The sequence below is a fragment of the Neophocaena asiaeorientalis genome, unplaced genomic scaffold (assembly GCF_003031525.2).
Source record: "Neophocaena asiaeorientalis asiaeorientalis breed wild unplaced genomic scaffold, Neophocaena_asiaeorientalis_V1.1 scaffold150, whole genome shotgun sequence".
NCBI classification, from domain to species: Eukaryota; Metazoa; Chordata; class Mammalia; order Artiodactyla; family Phocoenidae; genus Neophocaena; species Neophocaena asiaeorientalis.
Genome location: NW_020176571.1, coordinates 14,649,384 through 14,673,810, shown reverse-complemented (window position 1 = coordinate 14,673,810; position 24,427 = coordinate 14,649,384). Strand labels below are relative to the sequence as shown.

The 24,427-nt window shown below is 38.4% G+C and overlaps 1 protein-coding gene and 1 pseudogene across 1 annotated transcript in view; one reads left to right on the top strand and one right to left on the bottom strand.

Annotated features, from left to right (window-relative positions):
* PLEKHA5 (pleckstrin homology domain containing A5) overlaps positions 1 to 24,427 on the bottom strand; it is a 79,701-nt gene that overhangs the window by 44,416 nt on the left and 10,858 nt on the right. The window contains exons 4-7 of the mRNA XM_024733372.1: positions 23,182 to 23,647; positions 18,792 to 18,875; positions 15,836 to 15,955; positions 14,955 to 15,008 (exon numbers count right to left, since the gene is read on the bottom strand). Of these exons, the coding sequence (XP_024589140.1) occupies positions 14,955 to 15,008; positions 15,836 to 15,955; positions 18,792 to 18,875; positions 23,182 to 23,647 (724 nt within the window). The remainder of the gene's footprint in view (positions 1 to 14,954; positions 15,009 to 15,835; positions 15,956 to 18,791; positions 18,876 to 23,181; positions 23,648 to 24,427) is intronic.
* On the top strand, positions 19,935 to 20,423 carry LOC112391680 (ubiquitin-like protein 5; annotated as a pseudogene).

Genomic DNA, 24,427 nt, shown 5'->3' with positions numbered 1-24,427 from the left:
TATATATATATATATACATATATACATATATGGTAAAAGGCCAACAAAGTTTGTACCATTTGTAAGCAGACAAGTCTGTTTATAATTGCAATTTGTAACACTTGGTTTATATAATTTTCATCCCCCATATTATAGAAAATAAGCATTTCTATCATGGTTAACAAATGCTACTTTACTGAGTTAGCTAAATCTGCAAACGAAAATTTATTAATATTAAGATTAAATTCATAAGTAAAAATTAAATCTTGAAAACTTTATACCTAGACATTTTTATTTTCAGTCTAGTTACCAATGTTTCATGTCAATACCTGTTTTGGTTGTTAAATGACTGGTTTAATCTACTTTTAAAAAGTTTTATTCAAGGTAAGTAATTTGTTTTTAAATCTACACATTTACTTATTAAACTCAAACTTCTATACATCAGTTAAATCTACTCATCGGTTGAACTCAAACTTCTTTTTTTCCCCAATGCTACCCAATAAGGGACCAAGGCATTTATAGGTGACATCTCATGCACACAGGTAAGAACTGTGTTGATATGCAGTACAGGAAAAAATTTTACAGTGTTGGAAAGTAACATAAAGAGACAGCTATAGATACAAATTTTTCTTTAGCAGAAAAAAAACGCTTATTCCATGCTTATATTTTAAAGGAACGCTGGTTATTTTATCTTAACCAAATGTTGATCTTGGAACAGTTGTAACTGCCTTTGCTTTTGGCTCAATCATTTGACTGCATTGATACATACTTTGTACAACATAGGTAGCTTAAGTCTCTCTTCATTTTTTAGTATTATTTAATTTTGATTTTCAAAGCAATCTCATCTATACTTGCTACTTTTCAATAGCATGCCATGAAAATTAGACAGAAGAGTACCTGACTCAGAGGTTGGGGGGCTGGGGGGAGGTGGTAGAGGGGCTGGGGTTTGAAAGAAGGTCAGGAGCATATGAATATTTAAGAAATAATGCAGGTCAGAGAGTATCCAAATGTAAAAGTCACTCAAGGTCAAACTGAAACTGCTGTGGAGTCTCGGAAATCTGGCACTACAAAGAGGCCACTGTCAAAGGGCTAGGTCTGCCAATATGGCGGCTCCCACCTTTAAGTGGAGCAGATCAATGATTGATCTGGTGGTACAGATCAATGACTAGTGTTCAGCCTCTAGGCCTGAGGAATTTACTTGAAATGTATTTATAAAGGGAGAAGAGACAGTATGATTTCTGCAGAAGGGTAATCAAGCTTGATTTATTTAGTGGAATACTTTGAGAGGGTAAATATGTACATTATAGAGGGAAGCCACATTTGTGATTTAAAAATGACTCTTTAATTTACCTGTCAAAAATCATTAAATATTAAGTCACTGAGAAGGATCTTGCAGGAAGACACTGATTTAGGAACAGAAAAACTAAAAAAATACTATGAGTAAAAATAACATTAAAAAAAGATTAAATTTTAAAAATTGAAGTATAGCTAATTTACAGTATTATTTTCAGGTGTGCAACGGTGACAGTATTTTTATAGATTTTACCCCATTTAAAGTTATTATAAAATATTTGCTATATTCCTTACGCTGTACAATATATCCATGTAGGTTATTTATTTTATACATAGTAGTTTGTACCTTAATCCCCTACTTCTATCTTGCCCCTCCCCACTCCTGTCTTCCCACTGGTAACCACCAGCTTGCTCTCTACATCTGTGAGACTGTTTCTGTTTTGTTATATTCATTCGTTTGTTTTATTTTTTAGATTCCACATATAAGTGATAACATGGAGTATCTGTCTTTCTCTAACAAAAAATAACATTTAAAGTGTACAGAGTGTCTCAGAGATCACTTCTGGAACTGTTTTTCATTATGAAAAATTTCAAATGTATATATCAAATCCCAGAATATTAAAATTAGAAGGCATCTTTGGAAAGTGACAATTTAGTACAGCAAAGAAATGAAAAATGTAATTATTTTAAATTGTGGGACCAGATCATTATTTTTTTTCTATATACTTCTCTACATTTCCCAAATTTTCTCCACTGAATAGATACTGCTTTTCTCATTAAAAAAAAATGTTATTAGTCAAGGATAAAAAAAATATATAAATACCAAATAAACTAGATTAATGGAACAACTATATCCTCTGGCAAACACCCCTTGGTGACACAAAGAGGCTAAGAAAAAATTTTAGCACATGTGTTTGCATCATGTTCAAAGCTGTTGGGAGTCCTTTAGTGCAGCGAGGCCCTGATCGAGAACTGTTCTCACAACCTTTATTCTGCCGTATGAGTCTGTATCCACATCAGAAATTGACTGAAGAAATGTTAACTAACTAAAAAAAGTAAGCTGCCCCAATGCATTTGTAAATACCTATGACTACCTTATTAATATCTTTTTTCCTTTTTATTACTGGCTACTTCAGATATCAAAGTTCAAGCTTATTTCAACCGGTGGTTCTTAACCTAGAATCACTTGAGGAACTTGAAAAGAACAGAGATCCTGATTCCCAGATAACTATAACGTGCAACTTGAAAATCTCTAATGTAGACAATACCATTAAAACATGAAGGTGACAGGCTGGTTTAAAGATTCCTTTTGGCAGAAGTAACTACAATGTTCTTTCTCAAGGTGCTGAAGTCAGTCAAATGTAATCTGGTAACAGTGAATGTTCTTCAGCTTACATACTCCTTGGGAATCTCATTTTACTCAAGTCAGAGAGATGGGATAAGTCTATCTGCAGACGGAGGCAGCAGAAGTATTTCAGAATTCCCCTAGGCACCACACTCACCTGACCAAGGGCCGTTAGGATGACTGGGCTTGTACGAAAAATCTGCACAGGGGCGTGGTCCTGTATGTGGTGGCACTCTCCTTGCACGTGGCATGCAACAGCTGAGGCCAGCTAAACACAGTACTCAGGATCCCACACAATGGGAGTTCGGTCCGCATTAAACAATTTCAATGATCTGCCTGAAATCTGACTCTTTCCAGATTCACTGAATTGGCAATACTAGATCTGCTTTCTCTCCAAATAGATCCTAGAAATAGGCTAGTGATTTCTTTCACTAAATCACCTCTGAAATATCTCTATCTGTCTATCTTATTGAAGTATAGTTGATTTGCAATGTTGTGTTAGTTTCTGCTGTTTAGCAAAGTGATTCAGTTATACATATACATTCTTTTTATATTCTTTTCCATTATGGTTTATCACAGGATATTGAATATAGTTCCCTGTGCTATACAGTGGAACCTTGTTGTTTATCCATCCTATATGTAACAGTTTGCATCTGCTAACCCTAAACTCCCATTCCATCCCTCTCCCACCCTCCTCCCCCTTGGCAATCACAAGTCTGTTCTCTATGTCTATAAGTCTGTTTCGTAGACAGGTTCATTTGCTTCATGAAGTATCTGTATTTTAAAACTTAGAAACTGATCATCTCTGAAATTTACACTGAAACAGCACATGCTATCTGGCTTTTGCTACGTAAACTTTATACAACAGCTTTTGAATTAAAGCAGTAAAATATGACTCCCCCCTCCCCCCCACCAAATACGTGATGCTCCATGAGCACCTTAGAATTTCATGCTCAAGTTCTTAAGAAAAAGGACTATCCAGCAATTCTCTTCTAGTTTGACTACTACAAGAATCCTAGGCAGCATTACGGCACGGCTGCTAATAGCTAATGTATTTTTGTTTTAAGGAATTAGAGCAAGAGAAAGACTAATTAGTACTTGGGGGATGTTTAATAATTTACTTGAAAATGAGTTAAATGCTTCGCTTCCTGCTTTAATTCCTTCTTTGAACTAAACGGTAATACAGGTTTAGTTTCCAATTAATTGCTAAATTATAAAGCTATTATAAAAGGTCCACTATTTTATAAAAATGAGAATGTATGAATTGGGGATGACACTATTTTCATAATTAACTTCAGCAATAAATAAGAAAACTTAAGTGGAAATATCTTGGAAATACACTTAGGCAATGCCAATATATTTCTGTTTACAACAAAGACATATTTTTACTTGAAATTTGTAAGTCCAAATGTTTACAAAAACCACCTAGAAAATGAGATACTTAACTCTAGCCTCTTTCTGAGGTTTGAGGTATGTTGGGCTAGTATGAATACAGAGCATCCTTTGATGTTACTGTTAGAAATAGCTTGATTTAAAAACCCATCACCAAAAAACTTACTCAACACAATTCTATGCAACCGTGTCACAGCTGGCAGGATCTTGAGTGGAACTTCCCAACTGACACCTGCGGGCTGGGAAAGGGTTCCAGGTGTCTGGAGTTGGGGACCACCTCAGTCCTCAGAGTGCTTAACACGCTCCCAACAGCACGGCCTCAAGTTTCTGTCAAGGTGTGCACACCTGCTGTCACTTTTCTATGTGGGCCATGTAGGAAAAAGGTTAGAAAGCACTATGACAGTGTTTTATGTTTCAAAAAGAACCCCAGACATCTCCTCTTTCTTTGGCGTTCCTTGTCATTATTTATCTCAGTAGTTCTCAAACCTGACTGAGGAGAAAAAATAAATCACCTGTGGAGTTTTCAAAACAGAGTGGGCTCTGGCAACTCTCACTGGGGGCTGGGGGGCAGACAGCCTTGAGAACTGTACTTTGTTTTTGTCTTTCTAAAGATCCGCCAGTAGGTATGACAGGAAATCAGGCTTGAGAACAATGGTCCTACCCTGGCACTAATTTAAGTCATTGAGGACCAATTCAACCATCACCAATAAGGAATTCTTCAACGTCTTGATGAGTTGGTACTAAATGTTGGTCAGGATACCTGTGCAACTATCAAAAGATGAAAAATTTCAAACTAATGATCTAAACACAAGTATATTGCATGTAGACTAAAATAGTCTTGTCTTTGTATGAAATACAGCATTAAGAGATTTAACCCCCTTAAAAAATCAACTGAATCTCCTTATTAATAATATTAGTGGACTCAGCAGAATCACGGGGTGTGGGGTATTATTACGAATCCAGTTTCCAGTTGTTCTATTATCCTAGCAACTTCTAATATCCGTTTCAAAGTCTCTATCTCTACAGAAATTGGACCAGCTAGGGATGCAGAAGGAACAGGATATTTTAAGTCATGAGACAAATGCTCCAGAATAATTTTTAGGGGGAAGGAGAAAGACTAGCAGTGAGCAAAGCCAGGACAATCATTCATATAATTTACCTTGGGAAGATTAATTTCCCAATCCCCCTTTAGGTATAAGAAGTGGTTAAGTAGTGGCTTAATTGCTATTTATTTATTTGGCCGCGCGGCATGTGGGATCCTAGCTCCCCGACCAGGGATCAAACCCGAGCCTCCTGCAGTGGAAGCGCAGAGTCCTAACCACTGGACTGCCAGGGAAGTCCCTTAACTGCTCTTTGAAAAGTTTACATAATGATTCATCTAGAATAGCACTGTCCAACAGAACTTTCTATGATGATGGAAATGTTCTCCATCAGTGTAGTCCAACATGCCACACCAATGACTCCTCAGCCCCTGAAATGTGGCCCGTGTGACAGAGAAAATGAATCTTATTTTTATAAAAGTGTAACTAACTTAAGTAGCCACATATGGCTAGTGGCTATTATACTGGATTGTAAGTCTAGAAATTCTAGACCAGTAAAGTAAGTATAATTTCCCCCTAGATTTGGATCTCATTCCCATAAGGGAAAACATCTGCCCAAGCTCTGTCGAGTAAATGAGTTTCCTCGAGTCTGAATTCTGCAGTAACAGCTTCCTCCCTCTTTTGGGGGCGGGTGCAAGAAGTCAGGATGATTTCTATCCGCCCTACAGAGCTTTTGTCCTTCACTGATAACCCATCTCTGTGCTGTCATTTTCCATTCAAATGGAAAATGGATTTTTCCTGAGTTCTTAAAGACACCTTAGAAAAAGAATTTTTAAGTTGGGAATCTGTCTTAACAATAGCCAAAACCCCTGATAGCCTAATCACTGAAGAATCCATCTCTCAAGAATGTCCTCCTGTGTCTAGATCAATAAACTTTTAAGATGTGTGGCAAAAATAAAAGGCTAGAGAATTTGACATGCCCAGGGTGAAGCTGTGAGGAATGCAGGGGCCTTTGTAAACAGGTCATTTGGATAATGACAATGTAAATGCCTTCCACTCTCATTCCAGGCACTTCTGAAAGTCCGAGAACCTGAGATTGAAGGGTATGACTACCTATAGAAACCACGCATTGTTTAACAGGAAGCAGGAAAATCTGAAGTGACTTTTTAAATAGAAGAATGTAAATAAGTCTCTTTATAGCCGATGGGGCAAAGTATGGAGGTCTATTTCTTTGGAAATTTTAAAGCAATCAGAACAAACTCTTCTATGCTATATATGGTTTCTAAACGTAAAACTTTGGGAAAGTATTACTATTGTATGTATTCAGAAAACTCAGTGGTACTTTAAATGATGTAGCTAGACCATACAACATATCCTCTTTTTCTTCAAGGGAGAAAGACAGATTAAAAACAAAGAAAGAAGAAGAAAAAACAAATTGTGACACTAACACAGAAGTCAAATGTATCGGACATTTCCTTAAAAGAAAAGAAGGAAAAAAAAAAAGAGCATTTCTAGACTGACTGATGCTGTAAGTACTGGCTTCAGGAATAAGGTCCATTTATTGAGAAATATGAAAACACCCCTAATCCAGCAGAACAAAAGGAGGGCAATCTCTACACACAACCTTATTTAAATTGCTGAATTTTTTAAGCCACCATTTTGAGTATATACCTGTGGTATATTTTGAAGGAAACTTTTAAGGTCTAGGCTAATGTCTTTCCAAATAATTTACATATATATTTTACTTACCGTGAGTTTCATCCTTTTTCACCTACGAGTCTCAAGAATTAAAAAAAAAATTAAAATCCTTTTGGCTACAGGATACATTTTATAGATCTGATTTTTACTTCAGTGGCTTAAACCTGTTTTCCTTATTAAAGACTTTTTTTTTTAATTGTTCCTTTAACTTTAAGTAATGTATTATCTGACGCCACCATCTTTATTCCTGGCATCCACAGGCAACTGAAAATATTTAAAAAGCTCAAAATCCATTTTGTAAAAATGCTTTATTGTGGAAATAAATAAATATTGTGTTTGAAATGGTCACATATTTCTCTTCTTTGCAAGCATTTTGTAAAACCATACCATAAAACAATACTATTTTAAAGGGACAAAACATCCTGAAAGTGAAAATCTTACATCTCTGTTAGCTAAAAAAAAGTATTTGTTCTGGTCAATGGGTAAATCTACTAGAAAAATACATTTGAGCTTTAAATCAAAAGTAAAATATCTTCTAGATACAGGATCTGGGTTTTATTAATAGCAATTGTATTCTTACTGAGTTAAAATTGGCACTGAGTAACAGAATTCCTACCATTAATTCAAAGATCTATCAGCTTATGTTTTAACTACATAATCACATCCTTAGGTTGATCCCAGAAATGACTTTGGCATTTATGCTCAACTTTGTTTCCTTCCTGAGCTTTGAAAATCATTTACAATTCTACTTTGCAAGCTCTAACATCCTGCCTGACACTGAGCTCCATAAATCTCTGCTGAATGAACTTTCTGAAAAAATACATTCAAATAAGACAGAAGCAAACAAAAGCCACAATAATTGGCTTATTAAAATATCTGCTTTTGTAAATAAACTGTGGAACTGTAGAAATATTATGCATTTTCGGAGGGGTGGGGAAATTTTGTTTTCATTTTCCCGTCTTGTTAGATAGGAGAATAACCAGTTATATAACCAAGAGCTGGTATTCTTCAGGTAACAAAGATCAGCAACCTGAAATAGAACTATTTTATAGGTACAAGAACAACTCCTGATTTTGAAGGAAGAATAGATTTAAAAAAGAAAGAAAATTCACTAATACAAGATATTCATCCTAGCTTTGTGATTTTGGACAAGTCATTCAACGTGACTGGGGATAAAAGTAACTGGCCACATGCTGCAGAGGCAAGTATTAGAAGCAGATGGGACACGGTATATAACAGCACTTTGAAAACTGTGAAGTGATACTTATGCTATTAGGATGGACAGACGCTGGGCAGGTGCACATTGTAGAGAATGGGGGTGCTTCTGTAGTATCTGAGAAACGATGGGGCGCTGGCTGCAGAAAAGGGTTTATGGGGGAGGAAGTGTTTCACAGGCTGGTAGGGGCTGGTGGTGATGAAATGAGGGCTTGAGTGACAAACCAAAAAGAGACTTTATTTTGTAGGGAACCGGGAGTTTGAAGTTTCCTGAGTTAGCTGAAAGACAATGAGGCAGGTGCTTTGAGTACTGCCAGGATTTGTTGACTAAATGAACAAGGAGCTAGTACGTGGAAGGTGTTTTGGTGGCTTCTATGATCCTGACTAAACACCATGCAGATATTATGTACCAGCTAAAGTAAAATCTGTTTGGATGGTTCTACAGAATCGCACGATTTTCCTGTTTTCAGTAAACGTGTTTTGAAAGTACTTTTAACTCCAGTTTCAAGGTATCGTTAGCATTAACATGAGTTGGTGTTGGGCACATGAAACATTAGGAGAACGTAATACAACTCCAGGAGGCTGGATGACTTAATTCTGCCATTTTTATAAATTTGTAGAGTCTCCACACTCAAAGTGGTGGAACAGCAGGCAGGGTGCCAAGGACCATCACACTGGGGGTCCTTCCAAGTAGCCTGCCAGCTGTTTTTCTTTTCATCCACCAGGCTGTGAGAGGCTGTCCGAGCCATAGCTGGAGGAGACTTTCCTCTTTTCCCACTTTATGTTCTAGGTCTAAGCAAACAGCTAAAGAAAGGTCCTAATCCTTCTCGAAGTCCATGAAGCTCTTCCCCAAGGATGATGTGTTCAATAAATGTCTGTTACATCAATGGGGTTAAAGGTGACCAATATTTTGAACCACTTCTGCTTTCAGTTTTTTGGTCAGGGAATTGAGGGATCAGGTAACAACCTTAATTTTGGACATGCTGGAGACGTACTGAAGGCAGAACTTCCAAATGGAGATCTCCGTGAGCAACTGTAACTACGTAACGGAAACTGCAGAGAGTGGTGTTTTAGATGCCTTTTGTGCCCCTCTCCACATCTTCGGTTTCAGGTCTTGCTGGGTGTATGGGAACCCACTGGGTACTCATGTATGCATAAGCTCAGTGTGCTAGACAGTTAGTCTCAAGGGACAACCCTTGGTCAGTGGAAGACGGGAGTGAGTACTCTTCTCTAGTTCAGCTGGGTTTCTATTTGTTTGTCAACAAGTATCAGATGAGGCCCCAGTTGATAGTATATAGTCTCACTCTCTTTACTCCTGTACCTTGGAATCACTTCCCAAAATAAACTTCCTGCAAACAAGCCCACATCAAGGAAGCCCACATCACAGGCTCTGCTTTCTGGGAGAAACCCAGGGGCTAGAGATGAAAAGTAACAAAGAGAGAACTAGTAAAATAATGAGTAGATGAATGTTCAGATGAGACAACACCAAGAAACAGGGCACTTCCCCAGTTAGGGTTGAGAGGGGTGAAAACAGTTATCAAGAAGGGCCAGATGAGTCCCTGGTAAGAAACAGGAGAACCATATAATAACGGTTAAGCATCCGATAGGCTGAGAGATCAGAGTATTGACACACATGTATTAAATCTTTCCACTTTCTAAATTCTAATCTACCCACTGTCCATTTATTTATATTCTGCCATTATGATGTCATATCCTGATTAAGAATTTTCTCAGTGTCATCTCCCTCTCCCACTTCTGTGATCAAGTATACAGAGGAAGGGAGAGACAGAAAAAGAAAAAAGGAGGAATGGTGTGTGAGAGACAGAGACAGGAATGCTCTGAATAGCACAGCAAAAGAAAATACAGATATTCTACACTATGTAACTAGTTTGGGTTAGTAAGTGTTCAATAATATTCTTTCAATTTTCTAGTTTGCTTTTTTCAAATGCCTTTTCTATATCCCCTAGAAATATTAGCTCCTGTAGCTCTCAGTCATCCCTAAAAATAGAAGCTCTAGGACCCCTCCAAATATTAGAGAAAATGGGATCTTGCTTAATAGCTCAATCGAATGAGGTTGCTGAATGGACAACAATGAAAGCCATCAAGAATCTTCTCAATCATCTTGTTAGCATTTCTTCCCTTATAGGGAAGCTGTCTTTCATGAACACAAAGAACAAAAGGCAAGAAAGTACTGAGATTTTTACCTTCAATGGTTTCAGTACCAATTACATACACCCAGTTAACCGTTCCTTTTTGCATTTCCCTTGGCATGAGTATGTTTAAAAGTGGTCAGAGTTCCTGTTTCTACATTGTGGTTTCTTGAAAGGATACAGAAAGCATGCTGATGAGCAATGTCCACAGCAACCAGTAATATTAATAGAATATCAGACTTCTTCCAAAAGTCACTAGTAGTTTTAGCGCACGGCTCATAAAATATTAATCTTTATAAAAGAATTACATTATAAAACCTAATTGCTACTACAAAACTTTTGCAAATTAGAAACTTCAGCTTACTCTTCAAGATGTTTTAGAGGTTAGTATGATCAAAAATGACTCTTCTCTCAAGCGTTTGCTCATACTTTAAAAAGATGTGCTGATAAAAGAAAGATTGAGCTACTGACTTGCTAACCTTCAACATTTTCATGCAACAAAGAACACCACAGGTATGCTTGAGCTGTATTTTTCCTTTCTTGTACTATGGCAAACTGGTTTGTTATGAGAAACTTCCAGCTTTTCCATGAAAATTTGAGGATAAGGTCCTTTAGCCATCTGGTATTAAAGAATATACCATTTGATGCCAAATTCAGAAATGACTTAGGTATGCTCCATGCTGGGAGCGGGGGGAAGATGGCTCCAGCTGGGTAGGGGCAAATGAATCTCATAAAATTATCCGTAGCAGAGTCATATTCTTTTCACAAAGAACTTTTGGCCATCCCCAACACAGGTGTGACTGACTGAGGGATTTCCCTTCCTTTCCCGTTCTCATGCAGCTGTTTCTGATGCAGTTAACTACAGTGACTCTTGAAGGGACAGGGGTAGAGCCAGAATGTCATAATTTTTTTTTTTTTTTTCAGTACGCGGGCCTCTCACTGCTGTGGCCTCTCCTGTTGCGGAGCACAGGCTCCAGACGCGCAGGCTCAGCGGCCATGGCTCACGGGCCCAGCCGCTCCGCGACATGCGGACCGGGGCACGAACCCGCGTCCCCTGTATCGGCTGGCAGACTCTCAACCACTGCGCCACCGGGGGAGCCCCCTACACATTTCTTCATCTCAGTTCTTAAGCATCTCATTTTCTGTTACCGTGGCCTACATGGAAAGCTGGCAGAAATTCCCTCATAACTGCTCTTCAATCACTAACAGAAAAAGAAAGAAAAAGCAAGTGAGGAAGAAAGAAACAAATGGAGGGAAGAAGATGGATGAAGGGATGGGAACATGGCCTCATCTCCCCAATCCTATAAATCCTCCCTTTACGATTGATCGAAGAAGCTCCAGCCCCTGCTCTACCTCTTCACCCACAGAGGCCTTGCCTAGTTCCCTCTCCTCAGCCCCTGCTCTAGTTTCTACGATCCCAGCTTCATTCCTTTGCTCAGTACAACCAGTCCTGGTCCAGACTACAGGAGCCGAGAACTAGATACCGGAGAAAATCCTCGTAAGGGACAAGAGTAAGAAAATGAAGTCCCTACTCGCCATGTTAGACCTGCTGAAGGGGATATATAGGTCCCAGCTGAACAGCAGGAGGTCAGTAACAGTCAGCTTCTATGGGGACCTGTTACACCGGCTTCAAACAGATGATATGCACGTGGCTCCACGAAATATCAGGAACTCCTAGTCATCAAATACATGTTCAGCAGGGTCATATAGCTCTAAAACTCAGGCTCAATCTGCCCTGTTCTGAGAAAAAAGGAAAATATATCAAGACAGTCTCTTTCCCCTCACTGTCAAAGAACGGCAACAGGACACTCCATTCTTCAGGAGGGGATGCCCTTACAACTGCTGATAATCTCCAATTTACTCTAACTTCCTGGCAAGTACAGGGTCACTGCAAGATTGCACTTATGGCCTTTCTCCCCTCTCCTATATTCTGGTAGTAGAGGAATGAATGAGGGAAAAGACAATGTCAAATCCATTCCAGAGGTATACTGTAGGATGAAATTTCCAAGTTTCACTTAAACGGTACCCAAAAGCTTCTCTAACGTTCAGTGATGACTAAGCTAAACGAGAAGAAAATGAGTTACTGATATATTATGTGTTTATTCATTTTCGAAATAGAACCTGGATGAGGTTCATAAAGTACCCAGTTAGGATTATTATACTTTCACAGGTTATACTTTGGGGCTTTATCTTAAAATTCATAAAAATGACAAACCTAGGCTCGTCTTAAGAAATGTAGACACTGAACAGTCTACTAACTGGGCTATAATAACATAAACTATAATAGCGTACTTCAGAATAAAACAAAAAGCAGAAGAAAATTATACCATATAATTAGTATAGCTTTTGTTATTTTTAAAAACACTTCCGTACATGACTTGTCCTCATGATGGTGATATGGCACCAGAAGACAAGAGTTTTCGATTGACTGTATAATATGTAAATCTTCAGAATTTCAGACAAGGCATTTTTATTTTTTATTTGTTATAATATCAGAAATGAATTTACCTCTGAAGTAACTCAGAGACTACCCTTTGGTTCTATTTTTCATGAATAGTGATAGGGATTAAGAGAATTTAAATCAATTTAATGTTGGCCTTAGGTTATTCTGATGATTTATTTGAGCAAGCAGAATAAGTGTTGGAAGAGTATCAATTAGTACCTGTTCTCTTGGTATGATATACAGTTCTGTAAAATGTGACCAGAGCCTCTGACTTTCAGGTTTTAAAATCTACTTTCAAATTTATAATTATATAAAACTCGTGAATCAGTTTATAAACCCAGGCAACCAATAATGCCCATAAAAATACACCTGGTCACCTGGAATTGGCTACTGGCAGTAACAAGATTAAAAGCTGGAAATGTTTGAGCTGAGTGAAAAATTTCATTAAAATTCAACATTACCAAGAATTCTTTCTACATAACTTAATAACCTTACTACTGATGTAAAATACAGGACAGTTCAAAGGTAAATATTTCATTTATATTAAATGCAATTATTTGCATTTATTTGCAATTTGCAATTATTTGAAATCATAAAATTTTTGATTTATTTAAAGAGAGATTTTTCCTTAGGAAAGCTTAAGGAAACCTTAAGAGGTTTCCCTAAGAGAGGATCGATACAAAGTTGAGATCGATACAAAGTTGAGGTTTCCTTAAGAGAGGATCGATACAAAGTTGAGATTTTAATTTTAATTAATTAATTAAAAGACAACACACATTTATTCTCTTATACTTCTGGAGGCTGGAAGTCGGAAATCATCTCAATGGGCCAAAACCAAAGTGTGGGCAGGGCCACGCTCCCTTCAGAGGCTCTAGGGGAGATCCCATTTCCTTGCCTTTTCTACCTTCTAGAGCGGTGCTCCTTAACGCGTTGCCTAAAAGTTGAGATTGTAGAAGTCACCTTGCCAAGGGAGCAAAGGACAGGAACAGAAGCCTCAACTGGATCTGGGCCACTAAGGCCAAGAGAAGAAACAGCTCAATCCGGGAAAGGGAGGTGAGGAGAGGCATCATCTTAGCAAATGGTGGTCTTTTCGATATATTTACCTGTCCTTTCCCAAGAGCTGCTCAAGTTCTATGTGTCTGCAATGCCAGTTTTGATTTGTTGATGTGAGCAGTAAATTAACAATAGATTAATAAACCACTAAGTTTATCTCCAGAGATTCTAGATAACTTCAGAGTCACATTCATATCGTCGTTTTTAACCCTAATTTTTGTAATATCCCATCGTTTGTCAGAACAATCTCTAGCTTTATAGACAGAGGTGCTTTTAAGAAAGTTATTCCCCATGTATCTTAGAAGCTTTCTGGCAGTGTGGAATTTTGAGGGAAGGCTTATCTTACTATTTTGTTGGCAAACATATCTTTATTAGATTGTATAATGTACACTGTGGTTAAATTTAATAGCACCAGTCTCTGAAGTGAAGACTAGAGTTTGGATTCATGAAATGCTGATTTCTAAAGCATTCCAAAGGCAAAACTATGATGAAAACATTTTGTGGGAAAATAAATTACAAATTAACAAAAGCATATTTCTTTTAGAAATTAAAAGAAAAATGACTGAACATCCTTTCAAGAGTCATCCTAATGCAAAATCCCTCTTTAAATATAACTAATTTAAAGCAGTACATTACTATTTTGTTTCAAACAGGGCAAATATATAAATATGTAAATACTGTCTTACAGCATTTTCCGCAGTAACCTCTTTCATTTGATAAAATATTCAAGTTTGAACGTTTTGAAAACAAGCTAAAGAAAATTCTAGCCTAATTTATATGCAAAAAGAAAGCATCCACTAGAAGAAATTTTATGTTTAAGAACATATAAAAAATCCTCATCAAATTAAAATTAACAGGGAAGTTCATAGACGCCAACATTTAGGAGTGTTAGTCCTTGTTCATCAACTTCCACTCACTTTTCAACATTTACCCATCGTTAACCTCCCCTTGGGAATACAGAGAGCACCACATCCACTTCCTCCTGGCCTTCAACAAGGCATTCACAGCTGGGTGCCTATTTCTTTAATTAGGTCACCTCCAAGCTGATACAAGCCAATAAGTACAAGTATTCTTGGGATAAGAAAAAAGAAATCTAGAGAATCCAGGCTCTCAATTTCCAGAGAGCTGGCATCTGTATCCCACCTCATCTCCACAACTGTCCTTTCTAACCTGCTTATTCTGGTATTCCTGAATTCCCCTGGTGAGGGGTCTCTTAGCCTGCCACTTGTAAAAGTCACACTATTAACGCAAAATGACTGAAATATCTGAGTAGCCCGAAAATTGTACTACATTGAAAACATTAAAACATAAGGTATGATAAGTAAGAAAAATTCTTCAAGGCCCACCTGATGATCCAAATATATGGTGTTCCTTTGAAGGTGATGTGAAAGGATTTCATTCTAGTAGGCATCAATCAAGGTACAAACGGACAGAGAAAGAAGGTGCGGAATTCATGAAAAGGTCAATTTTGAAACAGGGAAAACAGGTAGTTTGTCACAACCTATATTATACCACAGCACACAACAACTTCCACACACATGCTCCCCTGTAAACGGCACAGATGATGCATTCAATGATTATAAATTACACTTAGTTTTGTAAGAAATTAAGTAGACATGCATATAAGCTGAAACATTAAGCAGAAAAATCCTTCAAATGGCTTTAGCAGACTCAAGGTTAGAAGCTTTACATGTTAATTCTTTTCTGCAATATGTTACTACTTCTTTGGATGTTTCTCATATAACCAGAGGCTATTAAACCCTTTGAGAAATGTTTACGTGTGTTCATTTTAAAAATCAAGAACACAAGAAATTAATCTTTGACATTTAAAAGGCAGTACTATTGAAACGCTAGGCACTTCTCAACTTATTACTTTATGGGAAACGACGGGACTCTTCAATACCTGTTTTACCGGAGGTGGAAGTTAGTGTTTGAGGAATGACAATAGTATTCTGAAGTCTGCATGATTTTCCTCCCTCACAACCAAAAGTTGGTGGGTGAGTGGGTGGGTGGAAGGCTACGAAGAAATGCAGCCGACCCACGTTTTCCTTTAATAACGTATAACCAAGGGAATTCTCAAAGGGTCAATAGGAGATCCTGATGTCGTCGCCGCAGTGGTGGGATGGGCTCATGCTCACGGGAATGACGCTGATCAAACCGATTAATAATGAATGGCTCAGCGTGAGTGACAAGAGCAGACACACAGACACATCTCTCCATAGCTGACCTTTGGGCTGTGCGCCTCGAGCTTTAGCTGCATGAGCTGTGCTAACGTGTGCTCCCGGATACTACTCAGTTCCGCTTGCTGCCGTCTCAGCTTTATAAGCAGCAGCGTAAGCTCCTCTGGCTGAAGGAGTACAATTTAAGAATCCAAACAGTGGAAAACAGATTAATTGTGGTCTTAAGTGACAGATATTAAACCAAGATTTCTTGGCAAGTATCCTCTTATGGTTGACATCAAACATAGTGCCTAGGCACTATGATGATAGGTCATACATAAATGCATAGATATCTAGAGAAATAGAAGGAACAGTATTATTTGGTAAGATACAGCAAAATAACAGTCTATTAAGGCATTTTCTCAGAACTCATGAGAGAATATTTAAATCTTAAGTATAAAGAACTGCAATGCCAAAGAACCCCCCACCATTAGAAAGGTTTGTACATGAGACCTATTATTAAAATACATTTTAATGAGATGTTTAAAAATGACACCTAAGACTTTTATAGCAATAGAACAATACCTGCATGCCCAACACTCTATCTTAGAGAACAGAAGGTAAACAAAAAGAATTAAAATTCATGTAAAACTTGGATGGCATCTTCCCATCATTAAGCTCAGTCAGTACCTGAGATCTATTAACTGCTTCCCAGTTATATTTTTAAATGTCACTGTTAGTGTTTTCACAGGATATTTTATATTGACCAAAAGACCAGTTTTTATTTTTAAGGAAGAAAAAAATGTATTTACTACACACAGAAAGTTTCCATGTGCGCATAAACCCTCCTTCCACCCTTGGCGGAGAGCAGAGAACCTTTTGGTTCCTGATTGGTTACTCTGATCTCTGAGGGGAATAAACTTTCAAAGGTAGATACAATTCCTTAACAGGCCAATCCGATATACTTTTTTTCGTCAGAAATGCAGTAAAGTATGGTCATTGGCAGTCTTACAGGCCGTAAAATAGCATTCGGTGTTTGACTGGGCTTTGTTATGATTAAAAACTGCACAGAGACCACAGGGAGACTCTGTTCACTTAAGAGCTACAGCTGTGCTCTTAAAACTTCCGAGCCGAAAAGCGTTCCCGAGATTGACTTGTTTTGCCAACAGCACAGCGTTACACTTAGCTCTCTTCTGTTCTGTTCATTTGCTGTTGCTCTTTATTTTCCATAAAAAAAAATTTTTTTTAGGGTCACAAATCACTTTTTAGAAACTGGAAGTATAGTTGATTTTTATGTTAGTTGCAGGTATATGGCAAAGTGATTCAGTTACATATATATATATATATATTTTTTTTAGATTATTTTCCATTATAGGTTATTACAAGATATTGAATAGTTTCCTGTGTTATACAGTAAATCCTTGTTACTTATCTGTTTTATGTATAGTAGTCTGTATCTGTTACAAATCAATTTTAACTGTTACTTGAAGTTACATTAAAGGTTATTGCCTTCAAGAGGAAAAAATGTCAGAAGTAAACCATAGTTACTATTGGATTCTCTGAGTATCCACACAGAGGAGACAATAGCTTCTTAACAGTCAAAAGAATGTGTGTGCATATGTGACTTAAAAAAGAAACTTCTTAACAGGAAAAGAAGAGATGCTTTTGCTCTGAGGCCAACCACATCTTGTGACCTCATGACTGTGAGACAGTCCATATCTTATGTCGTCATATCAAGCTCTAGAGGTCTTGCCAGAGAGAAAGGAGAGTGGGGTAAGGGATTAGATAGTCTAAGACCCAGAGGGATATGTGACAGAAATACTAAAAGAAGAAACCTTAAAACTCTTTATTACTTATGGAGTTAAACAGATTTTCAAAAGCATGAAAGATTACAATAAGTTTGCTAGATGTTGAAATTTGAGGCAAAATAAAAAGAGGCACAATTGATTCCTCCAAAAGGAGGAGGTGGTAAATAAAGTTTGTCCTAAATATCCACTAGAGGGAGCAAGGTAGAAGAGAAACTTTCATAATATGATACTTAGCATTATCTTATGATTAAGGTCTGTTTGCCTGATCAACGATCTAATGTTTAAAATTTCCAACAGTTAAGAATTTTTAGTTATAGTCAAGCAATATCTATTGCCTTTAATAAGTAAACCACAAGCAGTTTAAAGCCAAGAAATCTGCCTCATATCTAAGCATGTAAGAGATGAAATAAAACAATGTTTGAAAAATACATAGAAGATAAACTTGTTTTGATGACTGCAGGAAGAGGATTTTAAATAATGAACAACTGTATGGTCCTCAAATCATATCTTTACAGAAATTAAGACTACCTACTAATATGAAAGCATAGTTCCCCTGATAAAAGAATGCCATTAAAATAAAATGAAGGATGAAAAGTCACCTTTTCTCTTTAATTTGAAGAGTAATAGTGTCCTGGTAACATAACTCCTTTCCAATGTGAACAGGAATAACACTGACTATGAAATGATAAAGGAAGTACTTGCTTGAACTTAGGATTTCTAACGGTCTCTCTTTCTCTGCATAAATATGTAAATCGGTTTCTTTTCTGCTCTAAGGTAGTTAATCTATATAAAAATCCACAGGAGAAACTTGACAGGCCTGTGGTTTGACTATAGACACAAAGTTGCTTGCTGGATTTGTTTCCCTAAGGAACTACTCCAACTTCCGTTTTAAGGAAGAGGATATTAACATTCAATGAAGTAAAGAAACCCTCCCAGGTTATCAAGTAAAGACACCCTCCCAGGTTATAAAGATTCTGGAAAACAGAATCTTGTATTGAGGCGGTCAGACGTTCAGGGAAAGGTTATCAGGAAGACACTGAAATGGCGACATGATTCCAAATCCTACTGACGAGCATCTGTTCCACAAAACTAGTAATGGTTTTTCTCTGGGAGGCACCTCTCTGAAAACTCAAACTTAAAAGCTATGTCAGATGTGTGCTATCATGGGTAGCACATAAATAAAACATGATATGGTAAATAAAGATATGGTACTCACCGTTTTGCCTTGGAGGCTCTGGGGGCTAACGGACTGTAAGGTTAGGCCAGCAGGCATTGACCTCCTGTCGGGCACATACACGTGCTAGGAAGATGAAGGCACAGTATAAATTCTGTGGTCAATGTCAGTGATGAAAATTATATTATAAAATGCCATTTAAAATTGCTATTGGTGCTTATGAAAGAAGACAGATACTAAAACTTCAGGACTAAAATACAGACACTGATGAACAGAGTAATTCCATACAGTATGGCTCAGTGGTTCTCAAACGTATTGGTCTCAGGAGCCCTTTACATCCTTAAAAAGGAGATTTTAGTGACAAGAGTGGCATTATTTTACAGTTTTGCAAATCTCTTTAACGTCTGGCTGCATTTTCATATCTGCCTCTGTATTCGATCTGTTGTGATCATCTCTTTTAGGGGAAGTACATGAAGAAAGGCCACCTTCGATATATGTAATTGGAAAAGGGAAGAGAACTTGAATAGCTTTTTTGGATATCTGCAGATGTTCTTTGATACTGCACTAAAGGTCAAAAAGTGGTACTTTCTTAAAGGTTAGTTGCGAAGTGGTGTCTGAAACCGTATCAATGAACTTTTTGTACTCTGTCACATTGACATCCATTCATTGGTCTATTTGCACTTTAAAGGAATCTTTTACCCATCCGTGATTTTGAGACTGATTCAAACACTGGCCATGCGGAAAACACTGGCTCAGTGGGTTATGCAGATGTTCCAAATGCTGGCACATGTTAGCCTACACGATCAGTAGCGCCTGTCTGTTAATACCATCATTGATCTTTAAGCACCAGAGAGCTGTCAAGCTCACAGAGGCAGATACAAGATTTCCAAAATTCTAATTTTTGCTTGAAAGCTCAAATGTTGTGGTCGGTGACAGGTACTGTGGGTTGCTTTCCTTGAAGTGACAGGCTAACGTTTCACTCTGAGGAAGTGTCTGTCAAATACCAAGTCTGAACAACTATAGTTTGGCATTCGTTCTTTCAAGTAAAAATGGTGTTTCATTAAAAAAAAAAAAAGAAGAAGAAGAAGAGAGAAAGAAAGAAGAAGAAAAAAAGGCCTGGGCTCTGCACTAGAGTGAGAAGCTTGTGGCATCAGACGGTTCTGGGTGATTCGAGTTCCAGCCAGGATGATCGAGGTTGTCTGCAACGACCGTCTAGGGACGAAGGTCCGAGTTAAATGCAATACTGATGACACCATCGGGGACCTTAGAAGCTGATTGCAGCCCAAACTGGCACCCATTGGAACAAGATTGTTTTGAAGAAGTGGTACATGATTTATATTTTTGGCTGCGTTGGGTCTGCATTGCTGCTCACAGGCTTTCTCTAGTTGTGGTGAGCGGGGGCTACTCTTCGTTGTGGTGCACGGGCTTCAGTAGTTGCGCACGGGCTTAGTTGCTCCGGGGCATGTGGGATCTTCCCAGACTAGGGTTTGAACCCGTGTCCCGTGCATTGGCAGGTGGATTCTTAACCACTGCGCCACCAGGGAAGTCCCGTGGTACATGATTTTTAAGGACCACGTGTCTCTGGGGGACTATGAGATCCATGACGGGATGAACCTGGAGCTTTATTACCAATACAGCAGAATTTCTTCTCCCACCCTCATCCTACAACACTAGTATGGATGCTTGTTTGTTATTTTTTTTAAAAAAATACTTATTTATTTTATTTACTTGGTTGTGCCGGGTCTTAGTTGAGGCTCGCAGGCTCCTTAGTTGCGGCAGGCGGGCTCTTAGTTGTGGCATGCATGTGGGATCTAGTTCCCTGAACAGGGATCGAACCCAGGCCCCCTGTACTAGGAGTGCATAGTCATATCCACTGCATCACCAGGGAAGTCCCTGGATGCTTATTTTTGAAAACCCATGTTAAAAAAAACTTAGAGACTGAAAAACAAACAAACAAAAAAAAAACGGAGCTAGTTCTGCTGGCAACTCAAATAACCACTCAAGTGTTTTTCCCTGAGACAACTATTAGCACTTTGGTATGCAAAGAGAAATGCTTTAAGTACATTTCCCATTTCATCACACAGAATATTAAAATGCTATGGAATGAAAAGTCAAGATTGAATAAAATTATCTTTTACTATTTCATCAAAGGGATTTATTTTTAAATAAATAAATTCACTGTGGCAGTGAAGCACTACAATGACCACTAGTATAGTCTGAGCCATTCCCTTGACTTAGGCTAAGGTGCTAGTACTTTTACCCACTGTTGCTTTCGCACTACTAGAAAATGGTAACACAATGAATAATGCCTTATTATTATTATAAAAATAATTCTAAGCTTACTTACAGGCTCCCTGAAAGGGTCATGGGGACCCTCAGGTACCCCCCCCAGGTACTCCCTAAGGGTCCATGAACCCTACTTTGAGAACCACTGATCACATCAAGGAAGATGATGGGACAGTTTGAAAGAAAAACTGGCATGTTGGAGAAGTTTTTCGGGAGAAGGAGATGTTTAGTTGACTGGGAAAACTGGCTAGAGAGCACACACGCATCTCATAACTGCTGTTGTAAGAGATGATGAATTTTGGCCATGAAAACACTCATCAACCACGCACTAATAATTTGTATTAGATCAGATTTCTCTTGAATACTGTTACTATTTTTATTAGTCTTTGGATGTACGAAGTGACAAAATATTGACCTTTGCTACAGCAGAGTTCAAAGTGAGCTTTTTCTGGCGAGACAAACTAAAGCTTGCTTCCTCCAGAAGAAAATTCCTGATTGACTTATTAATTTCTAACTAATGCTTACTTATGGAAAAATCAAGCATATGCAATGATGTAACTGAAGGAGTCAGCCCATCGCAAGGATAAGAAAAGGTGCTTTTCAAAATGGAATAAAGCAAGGTGTTCTTTAGAATTAAAAAGAAAGTGACAGGAAAATTCCTTTTCACTTTAGGACAGACATTAGAGACCCAGCTGCACATAGGGTGACGGATCAAAACAACTGCTTCAGCATTATGAAAAGCTGATTGATGCAAAGCACTCGAATTCACTTCAAAAAATCTACTAAGCAAGGCTTATACCAACTTAAGGTGCAAATTAAAGCATGATCTCTATAACTTAATTTTTTAAAAAGTATATGTAGAGAATTCCCTGGCAGTCCAGTGGTTAGGACTCCTCGTTTTCACTGATGAGGGCATGTCCTGCTGATGCAGGGGACACGGGTTCGTGCCCCGGTCCGGGAAGATCCCACGTGACACGGAGTGGCTGGGCCCATAAGCCATGGCCGCTGAGCAAAAAAAAGTATATATATCAGTAAGCATTGTTACTTTAATATGCAATTGGGCACCTGAGGAGTATTTCAATATGCCATATCTTCCACTGGTTAGAATATATGGTTATGGACATATACACACTAACAAACGTAGTAAGGTAGATAGCTAGGGGGAAGCAGCCGCAAGGCACAGGGATATTAGCTCGGTGCTTTGTGACAGCCTGGAGGGGTGGGATAGGGAGAGTGGGAGGGAGGGAGACGCAAGAGGGAAGACATATGGGAACATATGTATATGTATAACTGATTCACTTTGTTATAAAGCAGAAACTAACACACCATTGTAAAGCAATTATACCCCAATAAAGATGTTAAAAAAAAAAAAAAGAAGATATGGTTAGCACTTTTTAAAAAAATAAATAAATAAATTTATCTATTTCAATTTTGGCTGTGTTGGGTGTTTGCGCGGGCTTTTCTCTAGTTGCAGCAAGCGGGGGCTACTATTCGTTGCGGTGCGCAGGCTTGTCTTGTTGCAGAGCACAGGCTCTAGGTGCACGGGCTTCAGAAGTTGCAGCACGCAGTCTCAGCAGTGTGGCTTGCGGGCTCTAGAGCGCAGGCTCAGTAGCTGTGGCTCACGGGCGTAGTGCTCCGCAGGATGTGGGATCTTCCTCGACCAGGGCTGGAACCTGGGTCGCCTGCACTGGCAGGTGGATTCTTAACCACTGCGCCACCAGGAAAGTCCTGAGGTTAGCACTTTTATCTTAGCAAAGAACTTGAAGGGCCTGACACAAGACTGCAGGGATGCTAGAAGAGGGTGGGCGTAGAATTTGTGTGTATGAAGGGCCAATCAAAATATGTGTGGTCTTAACCTACAGAGAAAGCTGATGAGACATGCTATCAAGCAGGGAAGAATACATAATGCATCTGTTCCAAAGAGCTGCTCCTGAGAGATGAAGCATTGCAAGCTTTAGGTTTTCTACATGAGATTCTGACACTGCAGAAGACTCTTCCTTAATTTTTAAAACAAAATAAGAGCTGGCCTTGCCTACCTCCTCCCCATGTTCTTGTCTCTCCCATTCAGAGAGAGAGAGGCGTGTACTAGAAGTAAAACGCAGCATCCCTGGAGGAGCAGTGAACCCTGGATGAGCAGACGTCTTACCTTGGGGTGATGGGCCCGGTGCCTGCGGTCTATCGTCACATCTCCCCTCTGAATTGGTGAAGACACTTCTGATCTGTAGGTTCGCTGAGGGGAGTAGCCCTGATAAGCCGCTATGGAGCCGTGGGAAGGTGATGTGGGGATGGAGTGCATTGTCTGGTCAGAAATATTAACCATGGTTTTAGGACTGGTCAGGGTGCCATGGCGAGGGAGGGTGCCCTGCTTGTTATAAAACTGACGCTGCTGCCACTCATAAAGCTGCCACATGGTGTCGTCTCTCATGGATCTCCGCTTCTCTTCGGCCGCAGGCCCAGCTGTCTTGTCGTGAACGGAAGGAGTTATGCTGCAGATACTTTCCGGCCGGGTCTTGCTGTTTCTTGGGAGTGTTCTATAGCCTTCAGGGTAGCGGGCCACAATATGGGCTCTGTGGCTTGGCATATTTCTTGGTAATGTTTGGTAAGAGATTACTCTGAAATAAAAGAACAATTGGAACGTAAAAATGAAGGAGAGTTGTTTCCCAGATTCTAAATTAGAGTAAAATTTTTTTTCCTCTTGGTAGGTAAAATATATACTTAGGACTTATTTTTTTTAAAGACCAAAATATTATACAGGGTACAAGTGATTAATGAACAGATTTTAATCTTTTTATGAAATTAAATGGATTTAATATATTAAGTGAACAGCATCTATGTCACTCACATAAGACTATTAGTTCCACACAAGGTACAGTTTTATTGCAAGAAAGAAGAGTATTAAACTTTTTTCAGAAATACAATTGTTCAAGATCTCAAGTCTGTCCTCATCTTATTTGATTTTATATAAATAAACTCCTAGAATCTCATCTTCACACATCTCACCAGAATAGTTAAATAGGGTTTCTGCATGTGGATGGAACACCAGAGTTTTTGAGTTGTGCCTAAGAGTGTGAAGACAGGAAATGAAGGACTGCAGGTGGTGATGCTCTATTGTACCATGGCCTTCTGAGATCATGACTGTTTACGGGAAGAAGTACATCAATCAGTACATTTGTGGCTTGAAGGAATAATTTCCCTTGATAACTTTTCTTAATTTGAGAAATAAAAATGACTTGAAGCCAAAGCTCAAAATTTAATTATTTAAAGACAAAATACTTCCAGTATAATATTTCAGATACAAAACTGCAAATCTCTGGAATTTTACAATGTTTTAATATTAGTGAACTTCATTATTAGTCAAGTAGGGAAAAGCAGTTGATCAAAAACCAGGAGGG